We start from the raw sequence: 16,886 nt of genomic DNA, 5'->3' as shown, positions 1-16,886 counted from the left end.
GAACTCCCATTTTAATTCACATATTTTACAAAACTTTTCCCCATCATTATTTACTCATTAATGCAGGTAAGTTCTGAAATATTTTTTTATTCTTGATGCATTTTCTAAAACTGGAATCACATGCTTTTATCAAGTTTTGCATTGCAATAGTTTGGAGAGAACACACTTGAACTAGCTTGAACTTTGCCACATTTGACTGTGAGCTTTACATATTATACCAATAGTAGTTGGATTCATTGGTTTCTGCCTGCAGCAAAACCCTCTTAGGGAGTGAATTTGGATTTGCTTAGGTAAAACCTGTGAGATTTTTCTATAGTTGAAAAAGAATACAATTACAGAGATTATTGTTTAGAAAGACAAACTGCTTTCAAAAAGCATTGGTAATATCACAGAAAAAAAACAGCATAGCAGGTACCCAGCTCTGAATAAATCTTTTAAAATTAAGAAGAATTAAGAAGAATTCTAAAGAATTAATTAAAAATAAAAATAATTATTTTTAAAATTAGGAAGAATTATGAAAATAAATTTCTTTCACTATTTTTAAGCCCAAATATTATTTATTCTCTAAAGATTTAACTCACAGGATTTCTAATCTACTGTTGGGGGCTTGAAATGTCCAGTAATCCTAGATGAAGATCCTCTGTTTACTCATCAATTACAGATGTTAATTGGGGTGGGGGTCATGATAGTAATCAGTTGCACAAATGACCTACATGGGGAAACCAAGAGATGAATAATATCTCCAGATCACCATTAGTGGTAAATATTGCACTGTTAAATATTTTCATATACATGATGGAACATTACTTGTTTGTTTTGGGATTTTGGTTGGTTGGGTTTTTGCTCTCCAGAAAGCAAACAAACAAACAAACAAAACAAAACACCAAACTCCAGCATTTTTATAAAAGTGATTGAAGGGATAAGCAAAAACTTTTTTCTTTTCTTTTTTTTTTTTTTTTTTTTTTTTTTTTCATGACAATGCTAGCAGGAATTACTACTTAAAAAAAAATCTGCTGGTGTGTGCTTCCTGTTCCAGTTTGTTTAGTCACAAGTCTGAATTAGATCTCTCTGTTGGTTGGTTTCATTTACTATAAACAGGTCCTGTGCTTCGTTTCGATACATCAAAGCCCATCGCCAGGCACAGACAGGTAAGGTAAAAGGGGGTACGAAAGTTTACAGTCTTGCTTCATTGTTTCCTTAAGCGTTCCACGCAACGGTCAGAGGGATCACACAGAGTTTAAAGGAAGGCTTGATTGTTGGTTTTGGTCTATATAAACTGGCTTCTCTTTTGTTCCTTTTCTAGAAACCACATGTAACTTTAGGTCAGAAAAGTGTAAAATGTGGGACTACTTAAACCAGCGTTACCGCTGCCTAGGGGTGACTGGATCGCGCAGAGGTGCAGGCTCCTGTCCCTCCTGTGCTGATGCCTGCTGCTGTCCTTCAGGTGAGTACCAGAGGTTTATTTTCTTATCAAATATCTATCCACCTGAAGGAGGCAGATGGCTGAGAAGGGTATTTCCTCGTGACTGACAGTGCCAAAAAAGCAACAATTAAAAAAAAATCGCTGTTTTAGCCCTTTAGAGATAAATGCGAATCACTCCCTCCTGCAGTATTTTTAGTAAAGCTGCTCTAAGTTTGCTTTCTTTCAACCCCTGACTCTCTCCGGATTTCTTCTCTGAGCTTTTTTTTTTTTTTCTTCTTTTCTTTTAATTTTGTTGTTGGGTTTTTTGTTGTTTTGGATATTTTTTTGCTTGCTTCTGGTTTTGTTTTTGGAGTTTGGGGTTGGGTTTTTTGTTTGTTTGTTTGAGGGTTGCTGGTGGTGTTTTGGGGGGTTTTGTTTGGTTTTTTGTTTTGTTTTGTTTTGTTTTTTTTTAATCTGCCCTCTTAAAACAACAGGAATGCTGGCTGGCCCTCAGCCAGCCAGAACTCAGCAAGCAGGGTAAAATTTCAGTTCAGATTTACGGGAAGGTGTTGGGAGTAAAAATCTGGTTTGGTGAGTTTAAGGCAGGGAGTAGTCCAGAGACAACCTTGCTACTGTGAGTGTGGAGAGAAAGAGAGGAGGGGGGAGGAGGATAATAAAAACCACCCAGGCTGGAGATTAGAGACCAATTTTTCTTCTGTCCGAGTTTCAGTGTTCCTGAGCTCCTGCAGCCTTATCGAGTTCGTAGGCAGAAAGCCGGGTCTGGGGGTGGGAGAGCTGCGGGGCCGGCAAAGAGCTCAGCGCCCGCTCAGCGCCCTGGAATGTGCGGCTTAGGGCAGGGGCGAGCAGGGGCTTTGGCTTAGCTGGTACTAATTGCAAGTTTTAGAGCTCAAAAACTCCGCCAAAAAAAAAAAAAAAAAAAAAAAAAAAAAAAAAAAAAAAGCGAAGAGCCAAGAGAGGGGGTTAAGATTGGGAGAGCTGTTGCTCCAAGCAGCAGTGCGAGGAGTTGCTCAACTCTCGCTTAGCAGCACGGTAAGGAAGGACAATGCATTAAGGTCGCTGCCCCAAAGCGGTGCCGCTGCTGCGGATGGTGCTGGGCGCTGAGCTGGGCTCCAGGTAGGTACCGCCGCTTCTCGGTTTGCTCGGCGCTCCCTCCGTCCTTAGCTGCCGATTGGATTGGACTTACCCTCCCCTGATTGCGTTGACAATGTAAACGACCAGAAGTTCACTCAGAAAATACGTTTTAAAGTATTTTAAATGGGGAGGACTGCACAGGTTTTCGGTGCAGTTTTGGTGACTCTTTCCGACTGACAGATTTCCGGTGATTCTGAAGAAAGATGACAGATGAGAGGCAGAGGCAGGTACTAAACAAGGACACGATTGAGAAGTGATTTGCAGATATGAGAGTTTTAATTTAAAATATGTGCTTCTCCACGTCAAAGAAAAAGCACAGGGTGACTTGCCTAATTTCTTTGGAGTCAATTTCGGAAGGAGTATTTTGTTTTATGGTTGTTTCTTCTCTTTGAACACTTAAAATGCTGTGGTTCGCACAGACCACAGAGCTGTGGCACAAGTGACAGGGAGGTGACAATAGGGCTCTGAGTGTGCTGTCTGCCAACCTGTTATCAACATTAGCATAAGAATGGGGTCTTCTCTGTGAAAAGTTTCTGAAGACCATTTAAAATACATGTATCCATCAGGAGGTCAAGCATCTTTTTCATGCTGAGATATGCGTGATTAGAAATACTAGGGTCTCCGTATTCATGTTAAAAAAAATAGCAGATTTTAAAAATATTTTTAGAGGTGAGACTACACAGCTCATTTCTTCTTAGGACTTCAAGATAAAACTTTGAGCTAAAGCCAATCTATTATAATGGTTAAAGATGAGCTAGGACCTTACAGGTCGCAAAATCCCTTCTAAATTTTATCGGCTCTACCGGGCTGACCTGGCAGAACGCAGGGGCTGAAATGAGCCGCCTGAGGCTAACGCTGGCTGAGTATCGGTGCCCTTACGTGCCTCCCAGGCTGTGCAAGTGGTGACTTGGCCGAGTCTGCGATTCCTGTGTCTCTAGCAGTCCGGCCGAGCTCACGCTGCGGGAGGAACCGAGCCGAGCCGAGCCGAGCCGAGCCGAGCCGAGCCGAGCCGAGCCGAGCCGAGCCGAGCCGAGCCGGGCCGGGACGGGCCGGGACGGGCTGGGCCGGGCCGGGCCGGGCTGGGCTGGGCTGACCGGGCTGGGCTGGCCGGGCTGGGCCGGGCCGGGCTGGGCTGGGTTGGGCTGGGCTGGGCTGGGCTGGGCTGGGCTGGGCTGGGCTGGGCCGGGCCGGGCTGGGCCGGGCCGGGCCGGGCCGGGCCGGGCCGGGCTGGGCCGGGCTGGGCCGGGCTGGGCTGGGCTGGGCTGGGCTGGGCTGGCCGGGCTCGGCCCGGGTGCGCTGCTCCCCCCGCCGGGGCAGAGGTCACCGCGGTGCTAAGCGGAGCCTGGTGTGGAGCTGGAGAGCGGGACGGCAGCTGCGCTCCCCGGGAGGAGCTGGAGATAAGGCCGGGAATGGGCTCCGCGTCCGCAGGCTCGAAGCTAAAGCTCAAGCTAAAGCTAGCAGACTGCTGTCTGCGAGATAAACCAAGAGACAAACTCTCCTTTTGCACATCAGCTCTCTCCCGCCCTCCCCTGCATATTCCCGTCCTGAGAGAGGCTGTTCTCCCACCTTGTTTCACACTCTGCATCCTGCCGGGAGCTCAGCTCTTTGCATCCTGCCCGGCTCCTCCTTGTGCTATTGGGGTCTGACCTCTTCTGGGACATAGGCTCCGGGCCCTAAGTGTTGTTAGGGAAATATTTGGAGTTGACTGGCATGTAAATAGGGCTGCTAATAATTTCTGAGTGTCCCCGCTGCAGTTGAGGATGCAAAAATCTTTGTTTGAAGTTTTAGGGAAAAAAAAGAATGTGCTGCCTTCACTGCAACAGATTCTATAAAGTTGAAAACGTAATAAAAAATATTTAATGTAAGCAGTGCAGATGATAAAGCCTTCAGGGAATACTGTTTCTGTGTGAGTTTGGTCCGAACCCTTGAACTTGCTTGGCCCTAGCCTGGCTGGCTTCAGCAGAGCTATCCCTGGCACTGGGGTCTGCTTCTGCAGCTTCCCACATTTTGGAGTCTTGGATTCCTCCACCTGGCAGAGCCCCCTCATTTGCTCCCACATGTGAAATCCTCTTCTGTGGAGGCTGTAAGAGCATCTGGTAGCTAGAGAAGACCAGAGTTGTCCTGGAGTGGTAGGAGAGTGTCTGTTGGGTTACCATAGGAGCCCACAGCACTGCTAGGGTGACAAACTCCAGCCGGTGTAATGCCACGTTTATGGGTGAAACAAAAATGCAGTCTTGGCTTTTTCAGTCAAACGGCCCTGATCACCTGTGTGTAGTGTCCTAAACCAATATTGCTCTGATTTACTGAGAAATTTAGTAGGGGCAAGTATGTGCTCTTTGTGAAGAAACAATGCCAGGTCCTATTCCTGTTAAAAAATAAATAAATGATGAACATAAAGATCAGCTTTGCTTTGTAGCAATAAAGTAGATCTAACAGATTAACTAAAAGAGACTATTTCTGTGCCTGTATATGGCTGTATGTAGTTGCCTCTTTTGCCATGAAGTTGAAATCTCCGAATTACCCATGACTTAAACCAACAAATCTTTCCTTATATTGTAGTCACTTCAAAATTTGTTTCATAAGGGGATTTAAGGCACAATTTTCAAGTTTGTCAAATGGATCCTGTGAACAGAATATTTTTGTCTGCTCCCTTCTCAGAGGGAAGGACTCTGACCTTTCTCTTTCCAGTATGAAGCCTAAAAGAATATTTCTTTCTGCTGTAGTAATTTTTTTTTCAATAAAATGCTTCTGGTACACCTAGCTCTTGCCAAGATGAGGAACATCTCAGTAGCCTTACTGAGACAATGCAGGCTTTGTATAGCTATGGCTGGTAGGGCTTCGGTGACACAGTAAACTCAACAGAGGAAAGCAACTTTTTAGTAACTGCAAAGCTGACTACCTGATATTTGAGGACATTTTTGTCCTTTCCAGACTTTCACTTGCCCTGATTCCAAGCAAGATTTTATTTGAAAAGAAGAAAGAGGTTTCTGATGTTTTTAAAGTGTGTTTTACAAAATGTGCCTAGAATCTGGAAGGTATCTTTTGCTTATGTAGGTCATAAAGCTGAAACTGAGTCAGCACTGACTTATTTGCACTGGGCTTATTTGCCATGAGATGGAAAGAAACTACAAAGGCATGAGAATCCTCAACCAACAATAATGCGACAAGAGTAACTTTTCTGTATTTCCAAAGGGGGAACAGCTTAACCAGCCACTAACAGCTGGGAGGCTTTCTATCCTATTTGCCAGTGTGAGACCCATTAGGAGGTTTGCTCTGGAGAGGCAGCACCTCAAGTGATGTAGCTCAGAGTTTTCATTCATGTTTTGGCTTTTCAAGTACCAATGGACAGTCTGGAGCTGTGCCTTAGAAAGAAACTGAGACTTCAGTTCTGCCTTTTTGTCTTTTATCAGAGAAGCTTAGTAAGCTCCACCACAGGTCAGGGTGTAGGCTGAGTTTCAGCAAGTTGAGTTCCAGGAACATTCAAGATGTCATTTATGATTGCTGTGTCACAGACTGGGATTCCTGACCTGGGTGTTTCTCTGTGTGGACCTGCTCACGCAGGTGGAGCTGAAGGACTGTCACTGCCATGTGGGGTTTGTGCAGAAAATGGCTGGTGAGAGGCAGGAGATGGGAGAGATGGCAGGTGGAGCACAAGGAAATGGTGAGGGGTCAGCTGGGTACACAGTGAGAGCAGCATGCCAGCAGATTGGCTGCTGGTAACTATTTCAGCAGCAAGAGAGAGAATTTAGAAGGAATTTAGGACAGGTGAGCAAAGCTCCTCTGCAGTTGTGACCAAGGAGGTAGTCCCAGTGAGGAATTATGAAGGAAAACAGAAGAACACATGATGGGAAGCATAAAGTGGGTGTTCATAAACTGCAAAAGACACCTGCTTGTGCTATTCAGCTCTGCTTGCCTGAGCAAGTTTTGTGTGTAAGGACACTTTTTATTTTATTTGTTAGAAGATGGTAAGAGGATCAACAGGAGCACAGAGAATGAGTGGCACATTCAAAGCTATGGAAATGACTCTTGAAGTAATATTTGGAAGATGAAACGGTGGATCAAATTATGAAAGAGCAAAAAGGAATGTCACCATAGATGAGACTCCAGGGAAGTATTTAAGTTTTGAGGGCAGATAGAACAGCCAATGACATGCATGCAAAAGGCCACAACAGAAAAAGACAACAGGCCTTAAAAACCTTGAAAGAAAGGCTGCCCAAATAAAAATTGTGCCCTGTCCACAAACAGAGGAAAGGAGAGAAAAGAGGCTTTGGGTATTCCTTGAGAGAGGGGCAGTATTAGAAACTGCTTTATCCACATATAGCTGGAAGCGGTGGCTGGGCTTTCAGCAGACAGTCTTTCAACCTTTCTAGCAGAAGAAACAACTGAAGGGTGTTGGTTGGGCTGGATATTATGGGGAAGAAAATAGAAGGAAATTGAAATGTAGGGAGAATTTTGCAATTTAATTTGGTGTAGAGATAAGGGCTAAAAGCAAAAGAGAAATTGTGAGGATTGATGAAGCAGAAATTGCAAAAAGGCTGAATGGTGGACATGATGAAGAAGGCTAATGGATGGTGCTGAATGGGATCACTTGTAGTTTAGTGCAGGAAAAACTCAGCAGTAGACAGCATGTTGACAGTGCATGCCAAATAAACAGTCTTTTCTAATGAGGAAAAGAAAAGGATCAGGGAAGGAGAGGAACAGAATTGGTAAAATGGGTGCTGTGTGACAAAGAGGGTGATATGGGTCATCAGCATAAATCAGCAACAATAAGAGAAAAATGAGGAATCAAAACCCAAGGAGGAAGGTGATGGACTTGAGCAAAGGGGAGGTATTTGCAGGGCTGGGAAGAGAAGGGAAGGGAGAAAATGAGAAATTAGTAATTCTTAAAAAGAGGAGGAGGAGGAAGAAGAGGAGGAGGAGGAGGAAGGAGACAGGGGGAAAAGGTCAGCTCACCGAGTCTGATCCCAATCAGGGAAAAGCTGAGACAGAGGTGCTTCATTAGGGTTTGAAAGCTGTGCTCAAAATTTCAAGACCTGTAAGGGTGGAATTATTAAGAGGCTGTGGCTAACAGGTCTTTAAAGCTGGAAGTTGTTCTGGGGTGACAAACAAGGGTATGAGGTCTGAGCAGTATGTGAGGGGTAACTGTGTGAGCTCTTATGGCTGGGGAGGGAGGAAGAGGCAGAGCAGGGAAAAAGCATGAAAGGCAAGGAGGGAAGGTAGAGTCAAACATGAACATGCACGCAGGGACATGTCCTCTCAATGTTTTTGCAACAAAAGAGCACGTTCAACTCACCTCAATTAAATATTAACATTATTACCATGACTTAAGGCCATGTTTCTGGCAGTAAAATTTCTGTTGACTGTGTATGCTGAAATTTCACCAGAGTTCACACACTACTATCCACATCCTAATGTGAGTGTTAGTCCTCACAGGAAGCCTTTCACTGTCATTAGCATTTTCATTGAAGGCAGCCCTAATATGGTACCTGAAGCTCACAGGAGCATGGCCACAGGTAAAGCTGCAAGCAGACCTAGACTTAATTGGTGAGTGTGTTCAAACTTTTGGGACTGTAGTGTAGTCTCTGCTGCTCTTGAAGATGGATTCTGCCTTTGTGTTCTTGGCCTCATGAAGCAGGCAAGAAAAGACTCAACTTATCTGATTTACTGAGTGCACACATTCCATGAATGTGGAGGTGCCTCTGGCTGGGTCAAGGAGATCTGAATGTGCTTGCTGCTTCTACCATTTGTGGTGTCTTAGTCAGTGTTTACAAAGTCAATGGGATGAGTAGATGCTACAGACAAAGTCGTCTGCTCACCCTGAGCAGCCAGGCCAGGGGTGGCTGCAGACATACCCAGAGGCATTGCACAACCCCAGGGCCCAGAAGCAAGCTTCAACCTGGGCAGGGCTCAAACAGGCCACAGTTGTCCTGCACGGAAGGAAAAAAATGTGATTTTAATAGAGGATAATTGTATTGAGCAACAATAAACAAAAGGGCTTTTACGTGCTTCTTCCACATACTGAAGTCCTAAGTCTCAACTTACCTATGTGAGTCACAGGTCAGACTGTATGTGTGCAGAATAAGTCTTCCTGAACCCCACAGGGGTGGTAGAGGGGCTGTCAGCACAGTGCCCTGCCTCCTGTGATGTGTGATCAGGGAACAGGCTCTGAGCAGGGAGCAGCTCCTGGGCACACCTGTGTCTGTGCTGCTCTGCTGCTCTGCTGCTCTCTGCCTTGCCAGCTGGGAGCCCTCCTGATATTTTAAGATCTCTTCCCTGACCTGTGTTCTACCAGAGGTGTTTGCAGGTCCTTGCTGGAGGTGCTGAGAAGATGTCTCCCCATGGTCACTCTATTTCTCTTGGAAAGCTCTGGTTTTCTGCAGGGAGTCATCTGCAAGCTTACATTTTTGGTAAAGCAGCAAGACCGACTGGCAAACAATTTTAGTTTTTATTGTTTGTAAACCTTAGGAGTCTAAGTAAGAAAATTCCCGTGCAAATTCCTGCACAAATTCCTGGCCATTCCCATGGCCACCTGCCTCGGCCTGGGGGAAAGTTTATCAGGTACAGTGCCTGGTAGATATACAGGGCACTGTATAAAACCTACAGCTCTGAGGAATGTGGAATGAGCTGCCAGAAGCCCTGAGTAAATACACCAAGTATTGCTAAACTGAAGGCACTGGTGCCTTTGTCTCTTGGCTTTCACATCAGAATGGGAAAAGCCCAGGGCAAGCATTTTGCTTACAGAAGAATTTCAGGGCTTTTTTCCCCCCCTTCTTTATCTAGAGCATTATCTGGAGTTTCAACAGTGACTTTTTGATTCCTGCCATCTCCCAAAAGATGGGTTTGTATAGTGTGCCACTGAGGAGAGAGGCACCCTTAAAACACACCAAGGATTTGACAGGTGTTACCAGGGATCCCCTAGTCCCTGGGCTGTGGGGTTGCTGAGTTCAGGTTGTGGTGTCCATCCCATTGGCCTTTACCAAGGAGACTGAAATCTGAGTCAAATCCTAGCATTTCCACCTGTTGATTGCTGAGGTTTGGGTTTGTTTGTTTGATTTTAAAAGAAAAATATATTATTTATATTTGTATATTTATATATATATAAAAACAGCATGTGCATTATAGGTATCAACACAAATCAGTCTCAGTGCTGATTTAATTCCTAAAGCTCTATCAGTTACCATCTGTTTCAGGAAAAAGATCTTAGGGGGTCGTTTTACCCACTGTGTTATGTTTTTTTCTCTTTTTCTGCATACCAGAAATGCACTCTTGAGGTGTGCCACAAAAGATGAGCTTTTAAAGAATATACTATATATATATAAAAGAGGTGAAGCATGAAGCATCTCTGCCTATATTTTCCAATAGACACAACAGCAGTTTTTTCTAAATAAATAAGTTGGGTAAAAAATGCAGGTTGTCCAAAGGAAATTTAAGCAAAATTGCTGACAATGTGGTCTATTTACCCATGGGTAGTGTAAGAAACTTAATTTTATGGAAAATGCCATGTGCCTGTAAGCCTAGAAGGTAAAGTTCTCAATAAAGCTTCATACTGGTAGCAGTAAAAATCAGTTAAGGACCTCAACTCTCAGTGCATGATGTCAATACACAAGACATGGATGAACAGGGGTGTGTAAGTTGGGGTGTAAATTTATGGTATCTTTGGGCTCACCTTCATGTTTTTAATACATAGGCAACTGTATGTTCTCTTTTTGGTTGTACTCCAAACTAAAGGAAGAGGATCTTGCTGTAGTTTGGGAGCTGTAATTGTGTTACCACTGGGTACATAATGGTGATCTGTCCCCTGTGCCCTAGGAACACCCACAAATGGGTACACAAACCCTATGCAGAGCTGATGTGGGTGCAAAGAGGATTAGATAAGCCTGCTAGTTGTTGTTGTTGTGCAAGTTTCTTTTGGAGTTCTGTGTTCCAAGCTTCCCCATCTTCAGAGGTTCACCTTTGCCTTCTGGCACTGGTGCCAGTTTCTGGGGCCTCCATGCCATCCTCATGCTCTGCCTGTGTCAGTCAGTGAGTCTGAATGCTGGCCAGGGATCCTGGCACAGGATATGTGCTTGAACAGGCTGTGTGTGCCCTGGTGTGTGCCCTGGTGCTCCACAGACCACACACTCTGCATCTTCTCTGAATGTGGAGACATTGGAACCATGGAAAAGCAAAAGGGGTGAGCCCCCTTCTGGCCACCATCAGGAGCTTTGGATGACAGGCAGGGTGGTTGAACCAGACTTTCATTGTCACCATATTTCTACATTGCTTGAATGTGGGTTTCAGTCACAATACCAAGACACAGAAAGGGCTTAGCTTCTGCCTGAGCCCTGGTGAGGGGACACTGCTTTTGTGTCTTCTAAATCAAGCACTGTAATGTGAACAGTGTGAGATGAACATAATTTTGTTGGTCCTTCTGTAGATCCAAACCACTTATTATCACATTTCCTCTTCATCTAATCTTATCTGTTCTGTGTTGCAATCCTTGCTGTGCTTCCCTATTTCCAAACCATAGCACAATCTTTCTGAAAAAAAATCTGAAAGCTGCTGCCATTTTGAAACATGGCCTTTTTCAAACAAAGAACATCAGGTGTTGGTTAACACATTGATTTGTTAATCCTTACCTGGAAAGTAACTAGTGCCAAAATCGTTGCATTCTTAAAGCTCCTGCAAATGTCAATCACTAATAAAGGTTTCTTCTGAGTTCACACGTACTACTGAATGCATGTGTGCTACAGGGTGTAGAACAAGCCAGGCAAGAAGCAAAAAGTATACCAATGACTGGTTTTGCAGGAAAAGCACCAGTATAAAGCTTAGGAAACCTGAGTTCATGTCCCTGCTTTGCCATAGAAAATGACATGCATGAGTTAAAAATGGGACAGTCAAGTGGTTTTTGTGGATATCTGGTCTCTGCTGGTATAGCTGAACATCCCTTCATGTTGTGAGGTCTACTATGACAAATCTGTGGGGAGCTTCAGCAAATTTTAGGGATTTTTTCTGTGTTTGGCTTATGCCTTCATTTTGATAGAGTCAGGCCATGGTGCTGTGAGAATTCTGGGGAAGGAAGACAGAAGGTGCCAATCACAGCTGGACACCCAACCCAAACCTCTGGCAGCCCCTGGGCTCCTTGCCTCAGCTCCCCTTCCTCCAGTCCCACAGCCTGGAGTGAGGGGCACTCCATGGAGCATTGCAATGGCACAAACTGTCAAGGGACAGGGAGGAGGCACTGCCAGCAGGCTGCATTTCATGATCCATGGATCCATGATCCATGATTTCATGTGTCCTGTGAAGTGAGAGCAAGGTCCTGCTGACTGAGCAGTGAGCAGCACTTGCTGTGAAACTCCAGGGGCAGGGGAGAGCTGGGAATCCCCAGGATGCTGGTGGAACAAGCCCCAGATTCTGCTTCAGATCACTGGTTTTGGAAAAGTGGTTTGAAATGCACTGCTAAAGTGCCTGTAGCTTTAGTGTTGATAAATAGATATAACTGTTGTAGCCCACTCCAGAAAAAAAAATGTCCACACAATCTAACCTGCAGAGATCTGGGACTGTGACTGCTCCAAGTGCATGACATTTTGCATCCAAAAATTTCCATTGTATAAGCAGATGTAAAAGGAAGAAGACAGAGGAACTCTGGTTAAAAAGGATGCCTGCATTTTCTATTAGGAGACCATTTTTATTTGCTCATAATTTTGCAAAGCTCTGCATTGCATGGCAAGACACCTGAGGCCTATGAATTGCTCTGCATTTACCCTAAGTGCTCTGCACTTAGCCTAAAAGTCTTGGATAATTTCTGAAAATCAAAGCCAGAGAATTTGCTTCTTTTCAAACTTTTGCAGCTTCTTCCTAAGGTTTCCTAAGTGCTTGACCTCAAGGGAAGTGGCTCTTGTGCAAGGGTCAAAGCACGATATAAACCTTTAAAAACAGAGTTTTCATGTGTTTAGTGGAAACTTCAACTTTTAATTTCCAAGTCCCCAAACTCACTGTTGACACTGCCTGTACTCTGAGAAAAACTTGTGTCAAAGCTCTAGCATGAGCCTGCTGGGCTCTCTGCCCTGAGTTCAAGAGCAGCCTATAGGGCACCTAAAGATAAAGAAAGCAAAGAAACAGGGTGTGGGGCTCCTGAAGAACAGGTTGAACCTAGTAGGGAGGGAAGAGAGAGGAGAGACAAGGAGGGAGCAGAGGGAAGACCATTGTCTGCCTTGAAGAGCTGACAAAGAGTCAGAAGGATGATGGAAAAGGGGAATTGATAACTCAGAAGTGACCGAGAAGTGGTGGCTGGGCAGGGAGACATTTGGGAGCAAGGTCTTACATGGGGGTCTGCATTCAGAGCCAGCCAGGCAGGGGTTCTCAGACTTGGAGACAATGACAGGACGAAGGAACTGTGGGAGTTTGAGGCACTCCTATTGGACAAGGGCAGGATCAGAAGAAAGAGCAAGTCATCCAAAAGACTGGATGCAGCCCAAGCTCCTTTGGGGTGTGAATCCAAGGGTTTTCACCACTCCAACTTTCCCTCCAGAAGCTGTAAGGAGTCCCCTACTCCTGCCTCTTCCCTCTTTCTCTGCTGCTGCCCTGCCTTTGTAATTTACAGTTCCTTTGTGGTACAGAAGTCCATGCAGTAAATATCATGTGCTACTCCTCTGGTGACACACACATCAGTAGGATGCCTCATGATGGAATTTGGGGTTGGGTTTCAGTTTGCATTAAAAAAAAAAAAAAAAAATGCAGGGAAGCTTAAGAAACCGTGCGCAGATATATCCTACTCATAAAAAAATACGAAGTGTGGAATTCAGATAGTGCCAGATTCATAGTCTGCACAATCCTAGCTTGCCTTCTGTTATATATATTATTATTATAATATGTCCTGGCTCTTGGACACATTCAGTACTGATGCAGGTTTTTGAAGTAGCTTTGCCATATGCCATCCATAAAAATGAGGGTGGACAATGAACTTTACATTTCCTTTTTTTCTCCTGCTATTCAGGATGTAAATGGTTCATGCTCTTGAATTCCTTTGCACTAAAGAGAGATTTATTACCCTTTTTAGAGGTACTCATTGCTATAACATTTAGATACTTACAAACAATGATGAGATATAATCTGCATAGCAATCATTTTTTACTTATTTACAAAAAAAAATAGGGACACAGGATATAAATTAAGAAGTTTGCCATATTTTTGATTATACATTTTAGGATGCCAGGGCCAGGCCCAGGTGAACTTGCTTAGTTAAAGGTCATTTTCACTGAACAGTGTACTTAAGGGTAAACAAGTTCTAGCTATAGACTTATGTCAAGCTGAGATAGCTGCCTGAAGTTAAGCTGTTTTCAGGTGAGGAGCAGGAGATTGGTCAGACACTGAGATGGTGGGACTGTGGGCTCAGGGTTTTGCACCACACAGGGCTGTGTTTCTGCTTTGCACTTTGCCTTCAGACAGCCTTGGGCTGAGGCACAGCTCTACAATGGAGCTGCTTTCTCTCCCACCAAACCATCCCAAAAGCATCTGTGACTCAAGAAATGTGCAAGGTCAGAGCATAAATGCATTACACTTCCTAGCCAGTGCATACTGGCAAAGCTTTGGTTCTTTTTAAAGCAGAAATGGACAACTGAGAAATGCTTGTTGCTCTGGGTACCTCAGATACCAGAGGAAGGCATCCCCTGGTCAATCAGCTTGAGTCAGAAATGAAACATGCACAGCAGCCTTCCTCATCCACAGCAAATGGCTCAAGGACAAAAACTCCTGTCCTGGGTGGGCTACAACACAGCAGATTGTGCTGAAGCCTTCACTGAGCAAACCTGAAGTGTGAATGTGTTTGTGGTAACTAATGGGTGAATGACTCACAAAGAGAGAAAAGGACATCCCAAAAAATAGAAGAGTATGAACCTCTAATAGTGCACAGAACAATCAAACTCTTCTCCTAGCCCAGGGTGGTAGCAGTATTTTCCTCTTCATGCACCTGTGCTTGTGCTCATCTGCACTTTCTCTGTTCTGCAAGGCCACAGGCTCTGCAGTGGAGGATCTGCAATACCTGATGATTGCTTTGTAACTTTCCAAAAGATGCAGGACTGACATTATCATTTAATGTCTGTCCATCCCTCTCTTCATTTAATAGAACAACCATAGGGAATGCAAACCACCCTCTTTTCAACTTCAAAGCTTTTTTATCAGGTCTCTCAGCTGGTCCACATGTGTAGGCCAGGTCATATTTAGTTCCTTCTTCTCTGTGTTTCACCCCTGCTGTCTCACACTGACAATACCAGGGGCCATACCTGACCACCATACCCAGAATTATTCTTCATCTACTGGCCAGATTTTGCCTGTCTAGGCTGCCTGTGAAGTGTGCTGATACAACAAACAGGAAAAGCACAGTCTGAGTTTTGTGTGAGCCAAGGCAGCTTGCAGTGGTGACAACCAAGCAGCAGCTCACAGCCACCTGGGCAGTCTAAGGCTGACAAGGACTGGGTCTGCCTGTGTCTGCACAGGTTGTCCCCACTTACCAGAAACTGGGGAAAATCAGCATACTGTTTTCTGGCTTTCAAAGCTGGTGTCAACCTTCCTGAAGATAACATGCATTATTACTGTTGTATTAGAGCAGGGTGGGGCTTTTTTTCCCCTTTGTATTGCCTCTCTGTTCAGATTTTGTTTTAATATTCCTCTCTCCCTGTGTTTTGGTTCCTTTGTGTCTTAAAGCTTAGAGATTTCCTTCCCTTATATTGAAAGTTTTTAATGAAGAATTTCAGCAACACTCAGAGTTACCAGTAAAAGCCCTCTGCAGATTTTGACAGAAGGAGTTATATGAAATTACTTCTAATCTCTTTATCCTTGTCACACCACTCTGCTATGCAGTAATACACCGAAGAATTTCCAGAAAGTGAAGGTTGGCGACTTACAATACCTACCACTTGGTTGAAAAAATAATTAATAAAGGAATTGGGAGGTGAATTCAATCTGCTGCTTTGTTAGCTGGGGGACAAAGGAGGGGAAAACTGGGGAGAGAAAACTGGAAATAGTAAAAGTTTTCCCAGTTTATTTATTTTTTCTTTTTCAAATAACAACTTGAGGCCAAGCAAGCCATTTCCCTCAAAAGTTTAGATCTATTCTGAAAGTTAAAAAATGAAGTGTTTTGGTTGACTTTATCATGGCAGCTATCAATGGCACGTGGTTAATCCCTGTCAGAGAAGCAAAGCTGCAAAACAAATAACAGTATGTCCTTGAGTGCACCAGTTCTGTGCCTGACAAGTTTTCATTTTTCACCCCGTTGCATAACGCTGGCACGCACATCCGACACGCAGCCTGTGAAACTGTCTGAGCAGGGCTTGGTCCTGCTTCCATTCAAGTCAAGGAGAGCTCTCCCAGCTCTCAACAGAGGCAAGGTCATGGCATGTGCTGGAGCTGACAGCAGCCCAATGAGGAAGCCAAGCAGCAATATTTGGGAATAGATCAGCTCCTACTACAATAGATCAGTCTCCTACTCTAGTCCAATCTTACCTGCACTTGTGTTAGGACTTAGCATTTGAAATCCCAACTAATGGCAACTAATGGCTTTCATATCTTGCTTTTTGTTTTCTCAGATTTATTTCCTTGAAAATAAAAACAAGAAAAAAAAAAAAAAAGGGAGGGGGGAACCCAGCTATTATTTCCTCCTGAAATACACACGTACAGAAAACAGCATATTGATTTTCTTGTAGTCTGTGTTTGTCAATCTTAGCCAAGCATTGTGTGTAGGTGTGACTTAAAGAAATAAGGTGAAGTGTGGGTGGGACTGAAAAATGCAGTAGCTATTATTCATCTGTTTATGCCATCATACACGTGTGATCAGGCTGTGATCTTGTGCAGCAGCCTAGGAACCTACGGATTGCTTGAATCATCTTCTGTAAAAGAGCCAGGAGATTTATTATTTAATACTTCTACTAGATCAGCAAGATCTGTATATACTACATTTGTATTTCATAGCTATAGCCAGCCTCAGCCCACACATGTGATGAAACATCAGCATAGAAATCCATACCCATTCTTTTTTTCCTTGCAATAAGCAAGCTCATCAGGATTCCAGCTAGGATAAACATAGGTGTAAACAGCTTACATACTTACCAAAAGTGAAGATTTTGTAAAAATAAAACTATTTTAAAGCTTGGGTCAAGTATGCAAAACAGACTGATCTGTATAAAAATTAAAATTCCAAGGAAAATATTTCCAATTTTCAATTGTGAGCACTTTGTGTAGAAATTGAAGTAACTTCCAAAGTGCTGGGGGTGGGGGGGGAAAATTAAACTGAAATTGATTTTTTTTTTCTTTGGTTGAGAAAAGCAAGTAAAAAGAATTTTTCTTATTGCAGTTCCTG

The 16,886-nt window shown here is 43.9% G+C and overlaps 1 protein-coding gene across 2 annotated transcripts in view; it reads left to right on the top strand.

The window, feature by feature from the left end:
* Positions 1 to 1,012: 1,012 nt before the first annotated feature.
* The window catches only part of RBM47 (RNA binding motif protein 47), a 74,149-nt gene continuing 58,275 nt past the window's right edge, over positions 1,013 to 16,886 (top strand). The window contains exons 1-2 of one of the 2 annotated variants that reach the window (XM_079306905.1): positions 1,013 to 1,148; positions 1,304 to 1,444. Coding sequence is in view for 1 of the 2 variants with exons in the window: in XM_079306904.1 (XP_079163030.1) it covers positions 2,508 to 2,536 (29 nt within the window). In the remaining variant the exon portion in view is untranslated. Of the gene's footprint in view, positions 1,149 to 1,303; positions 1,445 to 2,381; positions 2,537 to 16,886 lie in introns of those variants that run through there. The other variant, XM_079306904.1, reaches the window with a different exon arrangement.

Source organism: Erithacus rubecula (genome assembly GCF_903797595.1).
Source record: "Erithacus rubecula genome assembly, chromosome: 5".
In the NCBI taxonomy this organism is placed as follows: domain Eukaryota; kingdom Metazoa; phylum Chordata; class Aves; order Passeriformes; family Muscicapidae; genus Erithacus; species Erithacus rubecula.
The sequence above is the reverse complement of the archived record's forward strand: the minus strand, read 5'-3'. Positions and strand labels throughout refer to the sequence as shown.